Source organism: Pinus tabuliformis, chromosome 1_2 (assembly GCF_031772625.1).
Source record: "Pinus tabuliformis cultivar Carrire ecotype Pingquan chromosome 1_2, CPIR1, whole genome shotgun sequence".
Classification (NCBI taxonomy): domain Eukaryota; kingdom Viridiplantae; phylum Streptophyta; class Pinopsida; order Pinales; family Pinaceae; genus Pinus; species Pinus tabuliformis.
Window position 1 is genome coordinate 442,861,167 of NC_142298.1, and position 17,215 is coordinate 442,878,381.

General features: G+C 33.7%; 1 protein-coding gene across 1 annotated transcript; it reads left to right on the forward strand.

Moving 5' to 3' along the window:
* The first annotated feature begins 14,875 nt into the window (after window positions 1–14,875).
* Window positions 14,876–15,229, forward strand: LOC149206264 (protein SRC2-like). Its single transcript, XM_089397636.1, has one exon. It carries the CDS (start codon window positions 14,876–14,878, stop codon window positions 15,227–15,229), a length of 354 nt encoding a protein of 117 aa, XP_089253762.1.
* Window positions 15,230–17,215: the final 1,986 nt, after the last annotated feature.

Consider the following 17,215-nt stretch of genomic DNA (forward strand, 5'->3'; position numbering starts at 1 on the left):
GTTAGATTAATGATATTTAACATAATTCAATATTTTATGATATTTGTAATTATTAACTTTTAATATTTAATAACACATATTAATTTATAATTAGAATTATATATATATATATATATATATATATATATATATATATAAACATAGTTACATGTTAGTGTTATAATATTAAATATAGATATAATATAGTCTTGTTAAATCTAAGATTATGGGTGTTACATATACATATTAAAATAATAAAATTATTTTAGAGTTAATATTTAACTTTATAGGATATTAGTATAGTGATATTATAGTATTATTAACGTAGTGAAATAATAATATATATTATATTATCATAATATGGTATCATAATTCGTTGCATTATAATAGTAATATTAATATAGTAATAGGACTATAAATAATGTTGTTGTTGTTATTAATATAATAGTAATTTTTAGATTATCACCATATTAAAGGTACATTTAATATATATTATAGTATAGTAAATATTAGAAAAAAATATATATTAGTATTAGATTATAGGTTATATTAGGTACTAACCGAAGATATTAAATATGATATCTTAAATATGATATTTTAGTATAGGTATAATACAAGAGGAAAATATTAATATTTTAGTAATTAATATAGCATTAGTATTAGTATTAGTATAGTACTAACATAGTATCATATAAAACTAGTATTTCCTTGACATAGCATAATAGGATTAGGTTAGAATAACATTTAATTTTGGTTAGCTTAATCTTATGCTAGTTTTAGGTTTACGGGTAGCAGGAGCCAATAGAACGGACGAGAACTGCCATTCTAAAAGGAAAAGGGTCTAATTTGGCGCCTGACTGGGTGGTCTCCTTTGAAGTTGATGAGGTCATTTTTTCCCATCAACAAATGACACTAAAAAGGAGGGTCACAGATTGATTATCTTTGTGGAATCTTGGTTTAAAGAGTTTTTTAACTAACCATGGCTCCTGTGTGCATTCCTACTTTGGGCCATTCTTTTAGTTCATGCAAGCCTATGAGAGGAATACACAAGAAGCGAGTTAAATCCTTATCTGAATAGCAATATGATGGTGAGAGTGAAATTTCTACTTTAGATCATGTTGATCAATTTATAGATAAATGTAATTGTTTTCACATAAGTAATGATAATGAAATTTGCAGGTTATTCACTCTCACATTTCAAGGAATGATTCACCAGTGGTACACCAGCTAAGTCTATTCACTCTTGGAACTAGTTCATGCAAGTATTCTTATGGGCTCCTCAAAATTATAGTTATGAGAAATTGTGCTTGGAATTTGATTACTTGTCTGTAATGAAAATGAACTATTAGCGAATTTTCTAATAGATTTATGTTATTATGTTTCAAATTTCATCATGATGACTAACTCGTAAGAAATTTTTGATTGAAAAATTTGCCTCAATTGTCCTAAAACATAATGAAATAACTCATAATTAACCTAAAGAGGTATCCACATTGATCCTGGAACTACTCCTATTGAACCCTCAAATGAAAATCATAATCCTCTTCAACCATCAACATTGGGAGAAAATATTACACACTCTCAAAGCCTAGATTTAAATCTAAAATCTAAAAGTGTTTTTGCTATATCTCTTTATGTTTGTGATAATGAATCGAGTTCAATGAAATTAAATCATATAGAACATCAAGGTTTAGTGAATAATCATGATGATAATTCTTCTTCACAAAATGAATTAGGTTTTATCATGATGACAAATGATAAATGAAACATTAATAAACCAGGAATCATTTAATGATTTAACAAGAGAAATTAAAAATGATGATTTTGAGGGAACTTCTCTTAATTTATTTTTTGTTTATCATTATTTGCAGCATAATCATTGTATGGGTCAACCTATTGGAATACTTACTAGTTTAAATTTTAAGAACGAACTATATCATGGAACTTAAGGGGTATCTTTAAATGATTAGTTAATTATTGATATCAGTTTAGAAACTTCTACTCATCATTTTCGTGACTACCAAGATTCTTGTAAATTATGGGAAAATAATGTGATCTTTCATAACTATCTTGATAATTATGATCTTAGATCATTTGGTTCAGTCAGAACATATTTTTCGTACAGATTCATTTTCTGAGCACAAACCTGCTTCCTTTCATTCTTATTTGGATCATCAACCTCTATTACAAATTTTCGATATTATTCATAACTATCTTAAATTTGAAACTTGGCGTGTTAAAAATTTGTTAATGACATCATTTAATGGCCCTCTTACTTTTGTAAATAATCTTGCGTTCACCAATTGTCTTGATTCATATATACATATAACAATTAACTTTAAGGATCTTACTTTGTTTTCTCTTTTCAGTAATGATCAATATCTCATGTAGGAAAAAGACAGTTTTTTTTTAGGACAAACAAATCTATTTATTTCAATCTCATATAGTCTTTAGAGGCTTTCCCTTATCATATTCTTAAAGGTTGTCTTCCTAACTCTTTAGCTTGTACATATTACGATAGAGTTCATCTATATTTTGAATATTCTTATATTAGAAAGTTCTCGAATTACACATTTCTTTTGTCTTTTTCTTTAGGAATTAATATGTATGTTCATTTTAGGATTTTTGTACATAGTTTGGTGTTTGTCTTAATAGTTTTAGTAACTTATGATGTATACGCATGTGCATGAAATAAGGAACTTGGTTGGTTGCATTGGAAATATAACTATACCTAGTCATTTTCCCCCTTAGAATTAGAGTAGGAGTAGATTTAGCCTAGTCTAGTTTGACTTTCTTTTCTTTTAAAATAAAGCGGTTATGGTATTCTTATTTAGGAAAGAGTGTTTACAGTTGACTCGTCTATTATCTTACTTATAGTGGGTTTATCATTACAGAAGCTTTATATTCGATCATAATCATTAGATTATAATGAAAAAACTCATATAATATGAAGTTAACTTGAATATAATGCTCATTTTTATTTTCTGTAAACATAATTGCATCATGATTATAATTTTGATTTTAAATAAGGGTTTAATTAATAAAACACCTTACAAGATAAAAATATTCAAAGCATGGCATCAAATCTTGTCTCACACATTCTATTGATATGTCAAACTTTTTATTTTGTTTTGTATACATGTGGCGCATTGCTTAGCTTAAATAATTGGATGGACTTCAACATGTGTAAATTTTGAGGAAAGTGTAACTTGTTTTTTCTATTTATATGTACCCTTCATGAGGAGATGTCAAGATTTATAACGTAAAATTGTCCTCCCAAGTATGTGTACATGTGTTCATCGTCATTTTCTTTGAGTTTCAGATGTTGTTTTCTCCTTTAGTAATATTTTGTTTTTTATTTATGTTCTTTTTCCTTTTGCAAGTTGGTTTTATTTGAGGACTTGATTTTTCTAGTAAACAAAATTAGTCTAGACTAAAGAAGTTGTGGAGAATCTTAATGCTCATAATACCTTCAAGGAGTTTCCTTTTCCTCTTCTCAATTTTTCTTATTATTTTATTTATACTCTTTTGAAACTGATTATCAGTTTTATTCCTAAAAGTTGATGTTTAAGACTTGAAGCTTTAGTTTTCAAGCAAAAATTGTGGCCATAACCTCTCCCCCCTCCCCCCATAAGTTCTCGCATAAAATATGGGCAACATCTATTTTGAAAAATTCTCCTCTTTTTTGTTATTTTGGTGGTTGATGATTCCTTTTATCTTTATTGCTTGGGATTGGAAGTTTTCTAGAATTTTATCATGCTTGGCATAACGTTCATTATGGCCATTACAATTGTCCTTTTACTTGCTGGATTGTTAGCATCCTTGTGTTATCGTTCACGTTCATGATGATACTCTCTTGATGGTCACAATAAAGTGATATGACACCTTTCGTTGCCACATCACCTCACATTTGACATTGTGTCTCATTGGTTTCTTATCTCGTCTTCTTGGTACATCAAAAAAAAGGTCATGATGAAATGATGTGGTGCCTTTGATTTCCATATCATCTTACTTGACTCATTGGGCTTATCATGTTGTTTGTGTTCTCCCACAACACTTTTACATTAATTGTAAAAAAAAAACAAAAAAAACAAACATTTTATTATATATATATATATATATATATATATATATAATTAATATTTAACTAATATGTATGTATATATTGATAATGAAAAATAAAAAAATCATTATATTGTATATTATATATACATATTGTAATATATATTATATATAATAAATAGAATTTGAAACAAAAATAATAAAATTATTTTATAATTATGCTACATATTCATATTGTATATAAAAACTTGTTATTTAAATCACAAAGGCCCCACAACCCAAATCATAATCTAATACACCAACATCACCAATCACAAGGCCAAGATTTTCTACTTGTCATTTTATGTAACATAAAAACGCGCCACTATATAGTTTAATATAATAGACAACATAAATACGTGTGGGGACTCGGGGAGACCTTTCTCGGTGTCAAAGTGATGTATGGGAAAAATCTAAACTTTGCCATATGTTTTTGCATTGCAAATGGGTTCCCACCACGTCCCTGAATATTTGGAGCCCGACTTCCTCTCATACCCGGACGATAATTCAATTCCAGCCTGGGCATTCCTTGTTGGGCAATTACATTATAGAAACCTTCTCTTTATGCCACGGTAGCCTGGCTATAAATTTCTTGCCTACCTGTCCACCAGGCCCCTAACGTTGTTCTCAAGATATAACATAAACTACAACACCTTATAAATTTGTAAAACCTTGTATGCATGTGGTACTTTTATCCATTAACTAAAGATATTATTTCAAGATATTAGATCTTAAAATACTGACTTCGTAAAATTTATGCGTATTATATTAATTGCAGGTTTATTTGATTGCTTCCAGGATCTTGTGACAATGAGAATCTGGCACCAAGCATTGAAGATTGCGCCAAGAGAATGGTGAGAAAAAATTTCCATCCTCAAAATGGACAATATTGGAAGATAGAGACAAAAAGGGCAAGGGGAAGTTAATTAAAGGACAACAACTAGTAAAAAATATGATGAGTGTGCACCAAATCCTCGAACAACTCCCATTCACAGAATCACATGAGTCGAATCTATCTGGAATGATGATTTATAGGCTTTGGGGTGGCAGGTTACCATTCCACCACAAAGCCTCCATCCAGGGATGGAATTTGACGGGCATTTTGCCCGTCATAAGGCTTTTTGAACGTATTTGACGGCTGGAATTTGTCCATGCCCGTTTTGAGTGAAGTGCCCTGAAGAATTAAAAACGTATTTTTGACGTTTGGAAATTTTCCCAAAACGTTCTTACGCCCGGCCCAAGGTTAGAATTTTTCGCTATTATTGGCTATTCGAATGATGTCGGCGGGTAATTGCACATGCAGAGCGTCAGAAACTTTTAAAAATAAAATAAAATAACGTTTATAATGATTGCTGCATGAGGCAAGTAGCTCATTGAATTGTGAATCTTGTCCAAATGTTGGAATCTTTCCCTGGACGATTTCGGGGATCTTGCATGCAATTTCCAAGTTCCAACCGTAGCAAACCCAACGCATTGCGCATTGCCCATTCTTGTTTTCTTTGTACAATCGAGTTCATGATTCACACACTCTCTCAAGGCATTGTCCATTCAAACTTACGCCTGTCCCACAGGCTCCAGCTCAAGATTGGCTCCAAGGCCCATTCAAACTTACGCCCGTCGCCCAGCTCAAGATTGGCTCCAAGGAAACTGGGAGGAAATTACAAATTGGTGCTTCAGGTTAGTGATTGATTTTTTATTCTTCAAACACTGTAGGTCTGATTGCTGCTACGTTTTAATTTTTGATTTAATAAGTAATTTAGTTTTTTATTTCACAAGAGATTTGTATGTGTAACTGCTCACAACTCTTAACAACACTCTTATCAGTAAGATAGGTATGTAAATATGGAAAGGCATCAGAAAATTTATTAGAACAAATGAGTGTTGATATGGATAGTTTGAAAAATACCTATTCAATTAGATGGAATATGCAACATCGCACGATACAGGCTTACTAATGGAATATGTAATGTAGCCCTGTACATCCATATACTGTGATGGAAAATGTTAGATGAGCTTTCAAGTACATATAAACCAAACTATATCCAAACCTGATACCATTCCACCTATTAATATTTGTTTTTTAATCTAACATTGTAATTGATGTTGGCCTAGAGCCTAGATTCAAAGACCTATTGGGAGGAAAACAGAACTTTTGAACAGCAACAAAAACTACTTTTTCGATTAGTAAATAGACGCAAACATTGGATTTCCTGAACAAGAGAGTGGAGTAATTCCCAGAGCGAACACAATGGGAAATATAGAGAGCTTGTTCAGAAAAAAATTCGTTTCCACAACCATGATGAACACCGTGATCAAGATCTGACCCGTTGATGCGACGCAGGGCTCGTGCGGAGTCTGGCGTGAAAAGAAGCGAGGGATGCTTTGCCAAGAACAACTTGCCCACAAGACTGTAATGGGTATCCACAACAGTATGCGGGCAAGTCATTCTTGGCTGAGTAACACACTCTGCTTCTACATGCAAGACGCTACACAAATTTCTTCACAATTAGCGTAATTACTGGATAAGGGAATGGAGTCTAGACCGACGGAAGAAGGTAATTTATACAGTTAATAAGAACAAATCGGCCAAACGGAATGGACAAATCGAATCACTTGAAATCTAAAGTTTCTGCAAAAAAAATATATTTGATGCGCCAAGTATGCTCCACAGGTTGACGAGCATAAATTTTGCACGTCTCAACTAGTCTATGTATCTCGACTTTCATAGCGGCTCACCGAACTCGGAGTTATGGCATAATACATTGCAATAACTTGAGATTTAAGTGAATGATTTCAGTAGTCGGAAAAACTCGGATCAGCGTTCAAATTCCAATCCTGTCATCGTTCAGTGCGCACTCAGCAAACGATGAGATATATGTTGAAATCCTCATATCATATTCAACATATAACAACTTCCTTAATTTGATATGAGATTCAACATATAACAACTTCCTTAATTTGATATGAGGAAAGAGATGAGATATGAGGATTTCAACATATAACAACTTCCTTAATTTGATATGCCTTTGTTTTTACTTCTTCTTCAAATAAATATTAATATAGATATGAGGATTTCAATATATAGCAACTTCCTTAATTTGATTACCCTTGTCTTTACTTTAAATGAGCAAATTTCAAATGTTCAACACTTTTTATTGAAACCTCCCTATTGAGTTTTTTCAAATTTTGGATATGAAAACTTTCAACATAATTATTTATTGAATGGTAATTTTTTAATCAAAACTTTATTAGTGAAGGGTTAATTTATTACGAGAACATCACTTTTGAAGGGCAAAATTTTTAATATAACGTTTCTTGACGGGAAGCATAAGGACCCAAAACGTCAAAAAAAAATTGTATGACGGGTAAAGAGAAATCCAAATTCCAACCCTGCCTCCATCGATTAAGGTTGAATGATTTCATGACAAAACAAAAAATTAACCAGATCGGGGTTGCTTGTTACAAATATCAGTTTACTGAAAGGAATGAAGAGAAATAGGAGACCTCTCCTTTTAATCCAAAGAGTATAAAAACAAAACAAAAAAAACAAGGACCAGGGGGATTCTAATTCAAAGACGAGGAGGGGAATTGAAAGAATTTTTTTGCAGAACAAACCACCTGCAGCTGAGATTGAAGTTGTTGATCTCTTCTACAGTCTCTGATATGATATTGAAGCAACAAAGGAGAGACACTATTGTGACTCTTTGTAATTTCAGGCTCATGATTACTTTTTAAACATTAGGATGGAATTTTCTTTGTTTTTGTAACCAGAGGTAGGCACTTTTGTTTAGCCCTGGCCATTAATAAAGAAATAGTTTAGTATTATTTCAATCATTTCTTTTATGAGTTTAATTAATTCTGAACGCTTTTGTTTGAGTTTAAACAATTCATGATTATTTAAAAACTTGTAAAGCTATATTGCAGGATTGAGCATAAATGAATTTGAGACTAAATTTTTCAGATGATTTAGCTATTTATCAGTTTAATGCAATAAGTGTAATAGGTTATTCATGCATGTCATCATTATTTTAGTAGTATGGCATAATTTTTTTTTAATGTAAATGTAATTGTTTTTTTTGAGTTTAGGAATGTATTTAAATTGATATTTGTTAATTATTTAACAAATATTTATTTGTAAACATTTGTTTGAACAATTTATAGGTATTGGAATTATTTCCTTCGCTTATTATCTTTATTCCAAATTCAGGTCAATCTTCCCTTTCTCCTTCATCTTTCTCTTGATTAAGACAACTATTTATATTCTATCGCGGTCAAGATTAGTTTTATTCATTTTTTGCATAATAAAATAAGATCACACCTACATTTCCATTTTCATAAAAATCCTCTCTAGTAGTGGCCAACATATTAATGGTTTGATAGAGCCTGAATATTGATCAGTTCTCTTTCTTGAACCTAATCCTTCATTCAAACCATTGAAAAAATCAAATGAAATAATTTTTATGTATTTTTTATATAAATATGTACCCTTTTATTATTGTTAGATTAATAATATTTAACATAATTCAACATTTTATAATATTTGTAATTATTAATTTTAATATTTAATAACGCAAGTTATCTTAAAACTAGAATTAATAACATGTATATATAGTAGCATTATATATAGGATATAGAATTACATATATATGAATTGTAATATAGTTTTATGTTAGTGTAATAATATTAAATATAATATAGTTACATTGCATCTCATGTTATGCATGTTACATATATATTAGAATAATAATTTTCTTTTACAATTAATATTTGACATTATAGGATATTAGTATAGCGATATTATAGTATTATTAAGGTAGAACAATAATAGTATATATATTATTATAGTATAATATCATAATTAGGCCGATAGGCTTTCCTTTGAGTGAGCTTTTCGTCATCCTTTTGTTTGTAAGCTTGACAGCTGGCGTGCACATTCAACGGGCAAATTGTTCACATCTGTCGTGTAATTTCTGTTTCTCCTCAGCAATTTCAGTTTCTCCTCAACTTTCTGCTCTTCTTGTTTTCTTCCACCATATCTGTCCATTTTCTGCTCTTCCTGTTCTCTTCCACGCCCTGCTGCAATAATGTTTTTGTGCTCTTCCACTTACTGCTGCAATAATGTGTCCCGTTTTTGTTGTGCAATCTGTTGTGCACGACCTAGCCCTCTGTTATTCAGTATACACTGTTTACACCTCTATTTTACTGTTCAGAAATTGTTCACTCAGGTGCTCAAGTATACACTGTTTACACCTTCGTTTTACTGTTCAGAAATTGTTCACTCAGGTGCTCAAAGTTCTTCTGCTCAAATTTCAGGTCAGTGCTCTCAAAAATGGGTTTTCTGATCCCATTCTCTCTCATTTTGCTTCCAACGTTTTAATCTTAGTCCAGTGTTTTCTTATGGGTTTTTTTATGGCAGGTACAACTCTGTTTTCCTATTCAGAAATTGTTCGCCCAGGTTCTCAGAATTCTTCTGTTTAAATTTCAGGTTAGTGCTCTCAAAAATGGGTTTTCTGATCCCATTCTCTCTCATTTTCCTGGTTTTTTCCTGGTTCCTGGTTGTATTAATTATTTTCTTGGCATCTGCACTCTGAATATGTCCGTTAACCTAACATACTCATACTGATGAAATCGTTACCAAGGATATCCAAGGAAATAGTGTGACAAAGAGTACCCTGTTCCAGATTGTAGAGGAAATCTGCACAAAGGGGGTCAGAATCCAAACTTTAAATTCATTAGCCATGGTAGCCATAAGGAGAGATAACCAGATGGATTCCAACATGAAGAAATTAAATGAAATTACATAGCCTCGAAGGAAGATTTACCATTGTTGAAGTGGGATAAGTATGTGTTGAAAGAGAAGACCACAGAGGTTCAAAGAAGAGACCTCAAAACTCCAAGGCTTTCTGTAGGCCACTCTTCCCCATCCGAAATCCACATCCCCGAAGCCGATTTTGTTAACGTCCGAAATCAGAAAACCCTTCCAATTCCATAAAATCTATCATCGATCATATATACTAGTCATTCACAACTGTTTTCCCTTCGTTTATCAATTTCACAGTCAAAGACAATAGTTTATTTGGCTAGCTCTCCTGTTGTCATCTTTGTGCATGAAAAGCTGATCTTATTCCCGTAGAAGCCTTTAGGGAGCAACGGGTAGAATTTCGTTCAAGCGTCCAGGGGAAATATTAAACAAACTTCTTGTTCCGAAGGCATTTGGAGAGCCCTGGTTCTCAAACTCCACAAACACGCTGATAAAACTTCGAATGTCGAGTGCTTCATGAAGGGTTAGGGTTTGAATGTCTAGGGATAACCATTCGATTACCTCGAGTAATATGGATCATTCACTAAAACCCAAGAATGCTACCCACCTTACTCCATGTAGCCAACATGTGGTAGAGGGTGTGTGGCAGAAGGGGAGTTGCCATGCAACAACCCAGGTGTACGCCCTTTCCATTATATGTCGAGTGTATGAATGGATGGTGTTTAACAAGTGGAAATGTGATTTAAATACAATAAACTGAGTTAAATACACAATTAATGACAAATGTCTAAGGTACTTAGGGAAAACAATCGTATTAATTTGTTTTAATAGTGCTTCCCTGTTTTACACGCGTTATTGTAATTCTGCGGCAGAAATGACACTCAGATTCTCCAAGCAACTCAGGTCAGTGCATATCACAATATTTTATCTCGATCATTTGGAAGAAATATCCGTGTAGTTACGATGAATTTAAGAGGGCAGGGGTTCAATCCCATTCATGGAGGAATTTTGCCGAGAAAAGTAGTTTGTAGGGAAATCTTAATGAATTCAGAATTCATGAACCCAATTCATGAAAATTTTAAAACATAATGTCCCCCTTTTTTTAAATTTCATTTTAACTGTTGCGGAATTTCAAGTTGACATGATAAACTATTTTTTGGACCAGTTTTTATTTCTGATTGTTCTCCTACAATGCTGCATGGATAATTTGCATAAAACCTACTGATGAAGGCACCCAAGTTCCGTATTTGGTACAGACCAAGGGAACGGAGAAATTGAGACAAGTTCTTTTCTCTAGGGAGAAGTTCTTGCCTCATTCTTGATGATTATCTGCTTTAGATGTTATTTTGTTTCCACTTCTCTCTGCATCTTTGTAAACTAGCAGAGGGAAAATGCTACTCTATTGCCCACTGCGCACTTCTGCCTTGTAGGCACTATTTGTGGGAGCATAAGAATGGGGATAAGATACCCACTAGAGGAAGAGGTCGCTGCTCTTTCTGCCTTGCTGCAATTGCTGTCAATGCATTTCATGGACGATGTTCAATCTAATGAAGCTGTGATAACTGCATGTTGCTCACCTGTGTAATTTACAGATTCGAAATTGTTTGGGCTTTCTATTTTTCTTGTTGTTCAGAGGGAAACCTTAGGTTTGTGGTGGAAGCAACTTAATCCACTTTCTCACCACTTTGCCCCAATTTTCCACTCTCTCTAATTTCCTTCTCGAGGAAGGGAAACCTGGTGGAAAAGTGAAAGTGGCATTCTCAGAAATATTGTTGAGCTCTATCATATGAGATTTCGTTGAACTTTCTAGGCCTCTAGAATCTACAAATGTATTGGATGTTGCAGTTCAAGTTTGGCTTAATATCATGTGTAATGCTTTCTATAGATTTAGCTACAATACCTTGCAGCACTGAAAAATGTTTTTTTGGATCGTCAAATTGATTTAAGATGGGATTATACAAGGAGTTAACCAAGCACCATAGGGCAATACACCACTACAATATAGTGATTTGCGAATAAATTTGAATATATATGTTCGTTAAAACTAAATGCACATAAATCTCTGTACACATTTAAATGTTAAATAGTTTTTTTCCTCCAGGAAAGAAATTGGTGGCCTCCCTCTCAGCCTGAAGGCAAGAGTGAGGTTGTTGGTACCAGGCCAGCCCACATACAAACTCTATTTAGTCAAGTGGAACTGTGGAAGGGCTTTATCTGATTCTCATAACACTTGGGACAAGAGGTCTGCAAAGGGTAAATTAAGTGAGCGAAATACATGGCAAATGCCTGGACAGAAGGAATGTGTGAACTTTCAGATTCAATAGCTCTACCCTTTCATGCATCAAAGTCACAAATTTATTGAAAGCTATACATAGTGTTTGAATAGCGTGCTTGTCATTTGCAATGACCACTGACATATGTTTGATGGCTTATGAATAGCGTGCTTGTCATATGCAATGACCACTATTCGACATATGTTTGAGGGCCTATATTCTTACTTATGTATTTAATTTCTGTAAGCCAACTATGCATATTAGCTCAATAGATTTGAGTATTTTCCCTCTACTTATTCGCCCAACTCTGCAGTCGATGGAGTAGCGATTATACATCATTCACAGTCAGATTCTCCAAGCAACTGAGGTCAGTGCATATCACAGTATTTTATCTCGATCATTTGGAAGAAATATCTGTGTAGTTATGATGAATTTAAGAGGGGCAGTATTCCCTTGCACTTTTAATCTTTATACACCGATTATCTCTAGGGTTCAATCCCATTCATGGAGGAATTTTGCCGAGAAAAGTAGTTTGTAGGGAAATGTTAATGAATTCAGAATTTATGAACCCAATTCATGAAAATTTTAAAACATAATGTCCCCCTTTTTTTAAATTTCATTTTAACTGTTGCGGAATTTCAAGTTGACATGATTTTGTATGTGCAATCAAGCAAATCCATTTGATTGCAGGGGAATTTATGTCGGGACATCTAGCTTGGGAACATAAATAAATGAGATTAAGCTCTGCATTGTGTGGTTTGTTATTGTTCATTTTTGAAGTTGTGTGTGGTTTATTTATCCTAATTGTTGTGTAGTTTATTGCCTAATAAGGGGAATGAGTCGATGTCTATACGGACAACGCTTTTCTTTTCTTTGGGGCAGGTAGACATGAATGAATGAGCCTTAACTGTTCATCCTACTTTGGAGGAATGTGATTTGGAGAGTGCCCCTGGTCTGAAATTGTGAGTGGGTGAACTGCGGCGAATGATAATTCGTACGTGGCTGACCGCCCATGTAATGTGGGTAATTAATCTCATTTAGGTGCATGTTAGTTCAGCCAAGTTTGGATGTTTTCCAATAAGAACTGGAAATCTGGGGATGTTTTCATAGCATGGAAGCCCACAAGATATGTGCAACTTCAGCTACAGATCAGCACAAGGATGTCGTTTTAAAAAGGATTCTGATAAATAACTAGCATTATTTTTACAAACCTTAATGCAGACCAAGGCCTACTAATATGAGCCACTTATAAAATATTATTACAAAGCCATAAGGAGTCCAGTCCAGGTGAAGGAGATGCTCAACTTTCATGTCTAATACTGACTTGAGTTGAGTTTGGCCAAATATAATAGTAAAAAAATTATAACAGAATTTAAAATTCCTCATCAATAAATTAAAAGCAACGATGTAGCCCTCAAATATCTTTTTGAGATGGCTGCCCAACGTCACTTCAATAGTAGCTCTCAAATGGGCAAGTTCAGTGCCTTCAGTCTGCTACTTTGATATATACTCTTAGGCACTGTGGATGAAATATTGATTTTTGTAGAAATTTGAGTAGATATATGAGTGAATCAGGCAAGTTCAGTGCCTTTAGTCCGCTACTTTGATATATATTCTTAGCCACTGTGGATGAAATATTGGTTTGTGTAGAAATTTGAGTAGATATATGAGTGAATCGGGCAAGTTCAGTGCCTTCAGTCTTTGATATATACTCTTAGCCACTGTCGATGAAATATTGGTTTATGTAAACATTTGAATAGATATATCATATATGAGTCTGAAATGGACAAATTCAGTGCCTTCAGTCTGCTGCTTTGATATATATAGAGCATATACATTTGTTTACAGGATGATCACTGCATTTTTAACTTATGTCCTTCATTAATCAAATTGATCTTTCAAAGACACAGTAGGCTTTCCTAATCTTGCAGAAAATGGTCCGTCCATATTAAGCCATAAGGATGGAAACCAAGCAAGATAATAATCAGCTGATGCAAGTGACTATTGTTGAAATATATTTCTAACTCTCGTTTTACTTTGACATTATTTTATAATCAAGAAAATGTGGGAAAGAAGGCTATATTACAAGCCCATTAGATGAAGCTCGGGTAGATTTTATGGTTTGAAACTAACTCAACCGAAATTTTCTACATTGTTTTCATCAATATGAAAGCCTGAGAAGATAGGTGTAGGTGAAGCAATGGAGTTTTGAAATGGATAGATTTTATAGTCTAACACTAACAACCAAAATTTTCTACATTTCTTTTATCAATATGAGAGCCTGAGAAGATAGGTGTAGGTGAAGCAATGGAGTTTTGAAATGGGTGGATTTTATAATCTAAAACTAACTCAAGCAAAATTTTGTACATTGTTTTTATGAATATGAGAGCCTGAGACTACAGGTGCAGGTGAAGTAATGGAGTTTTGAAGTGGAAATTACAACAATAAAATTCTAAAATGAAACAACAAATGGATTTGGTACAAATTTGTTTTTGTTTGTTCCATTATTGTTGTATCTATGAATGGGTTTTTCTTCTTCTTGGCTTCGATCATGACCATTTGGGGTGGCCTTCTTCACTGATTTCCATCTGCTTTCATCATCATGAGCTAGAGAGTCTATGATGTGTTTTGTCTTATAAGTCAGTTCCATACAATGTTCAGATTTCAAAAGATTTCATTCATGGCGTTTCTTCTCCTGTAATTTCAATCAGGGTGGTCTCTGAATATTGCATTTCCTTGTGCAGTAAATTCACTCTACATCATGGGGGAAGCTTACACACAGCTGGAGCTTAATATCATCTCAGCTCAAGATCTGAAGGAGATGCATCTTTTTGGCATGATGCAGACCTACTGTGTTGTATGGATCAATTTCAAGAAAAACCTGACGACGCAAATTGACAAAACAGGGGGCGCAAACCCTACTTGGAACAACAAGGCCATATTCATAGTGGAAGAGAGTTTTCTCCGCTGTGAAACCTCTGTTGTGTTGATGGAGATATACTACGTGGGTTGCCTCAGGGATACCCAGCTAGGCACTATGAGGGTCTTGCTTTCCACTCTCGTCAAGGGCTACAGGAGCACAGATTTCAGTGGGATGATTTTCTTGGCACTGTAGGTCTGTCGTCCTTCTGGTCACCCACAGGGCATTCTCAACCTTGGCACCATGATTCTTGATGGAGTAGATCTTCACAGAATGAATAGATTCATCCCTGCAACTAGGGGGGCTGTGGGTTTCAGATATTTGATGGGGAATCCTGTCCAACTCAGGCCTTCATTTGTGGGAAAATTACTGTCCATTAAACCTAGTAATGTTGTTGATGCCCAAGAACAACAATCTTGCTATCGAGACTTCAACAATAGTGCATGCAAGAAACGGGGCAAAGATCAAGAAAAGCAGAAAGATGGTGCTGAGATGGTTGAGAAGGAGAAGAAGAAAGCTGTTGGCTGCTATCAGATTCTCATGGCCCCAAAATTGAAAAGGAATAAAGCTGGATTAAGGAATGGGGCTAAAAAAATTCATCTCAGACCATCTGAAAGTAACATCTGTGCCAAGGAAGATCAAGATCCTGCTCTTTCTTACAACAAAGAAATAGCAATTTATGCATAGTGTTATCATCAATAATATTATTGTGCAAGAATACGTTGGTTTTCTGTTATTATATTCTTTGTGCAAGTGCCTTCAATTCCTAGTTGATTCATGAAGTGCTTATTATGGCATACATTAATATTTTGAAAATCACGACCCACAGTGGATGAAACAATGGTTTATGTAAAAGTTTGAAGAGATATATGAATCTGAAAAGGGCAAGTTCAGTGCCTTCAGTCTGCTACCTCGATATATATTCTTAGCCTATGTGGATGAAACATTGGTTTGTGTAAAAGTTTGAATAGATATGAGTCTGAATTTTGCAATGGGCATGTTCAGTGCCTTCAGTCTGCTACTTTGATAGATACTCTTAGCCACTACGGATCACACATTGGTTTGTTTAAAAATTTGAATAGATATATAAGTCTCAAATGGGCACGTTCAGTGCCTTCAGTCTGCTACTTTGATATATACTCTTAGCCACTGTGCACTGAAGGATCTAGTTTTTCCTTCAGTGCCTTCAGTCTGTTGCTTTGATATATATATAATATATATATTTGTTTATAGGATGATCACTGCATTTTTAACTTATGTCCTTCATTAATCAAATTGATCTTTCAAAGACACAATAGGCTTTCCTAATCTTGCAGAAAATGGTCCATCCATATTAAGCCATAAGGATGAAAACCAGGCGAGATAATAATCAGCTGATGCAAGTGACTATTGTTGAAAAATATTTCTCTCTCATTTTACTTTGACATTATTTTATAATCAAGAAAATGTGGGAAAGAAGGCTATACTACAAGCGCATTAGATGAATTTGGGGTAGATTTTATGGTTTGAAACTAACTCAACCGAAATTTTCTACATTGTTTTCATCAATATGAAAGCCTGAGAAGATAGGTGCAGGTGAAGCAATGGAGTTTTGAAATGGGTAGATTTTATAGTCTACCACTAACGACCAAAATTTTCTACATTGCTTTTATCAATATGAGAGCCTGAGAAGATCGATGCAGGTGAAGAGATGGAGTTTTGAAATGGGTAGTTTTTATAATCTAAAACTAACTCAAGCAATTTTTTTTACATTGTTTTTATGAATATGAGAGCCTAAGACTATAGGTGCATGTGAAGTAATGGCGTTTTGAAATGGAAATTACAACAATAAAATTCTAAAATGAAACAACAAATGGATTTGGTACAAATTTGTTTTTGTTTGTTCCATTAGTGTTGTATCTATGAATGGGTTTTTCTGCTTCTTGGCTTCGATCATGACCATTTGGGGTGGCCTTCTACACTAATTTCCATCTGTCTTCATCATCATGAGCTAGAGAGTCTATGATGTGTTTTGTCTTATAAGTTGGCATGTGTTCTGTTTGATCTTTTTTTGTGTCTTCGATCATGGTTTCAGTATTCCTGGATATAGTCCTCAAACTTAAAGATTGGTCTGCATTGCTGGATTCTGATCTATAAGGAAATGCCCTTCTTATATTTTATTGGTGTTGTTGTTCAAACGGT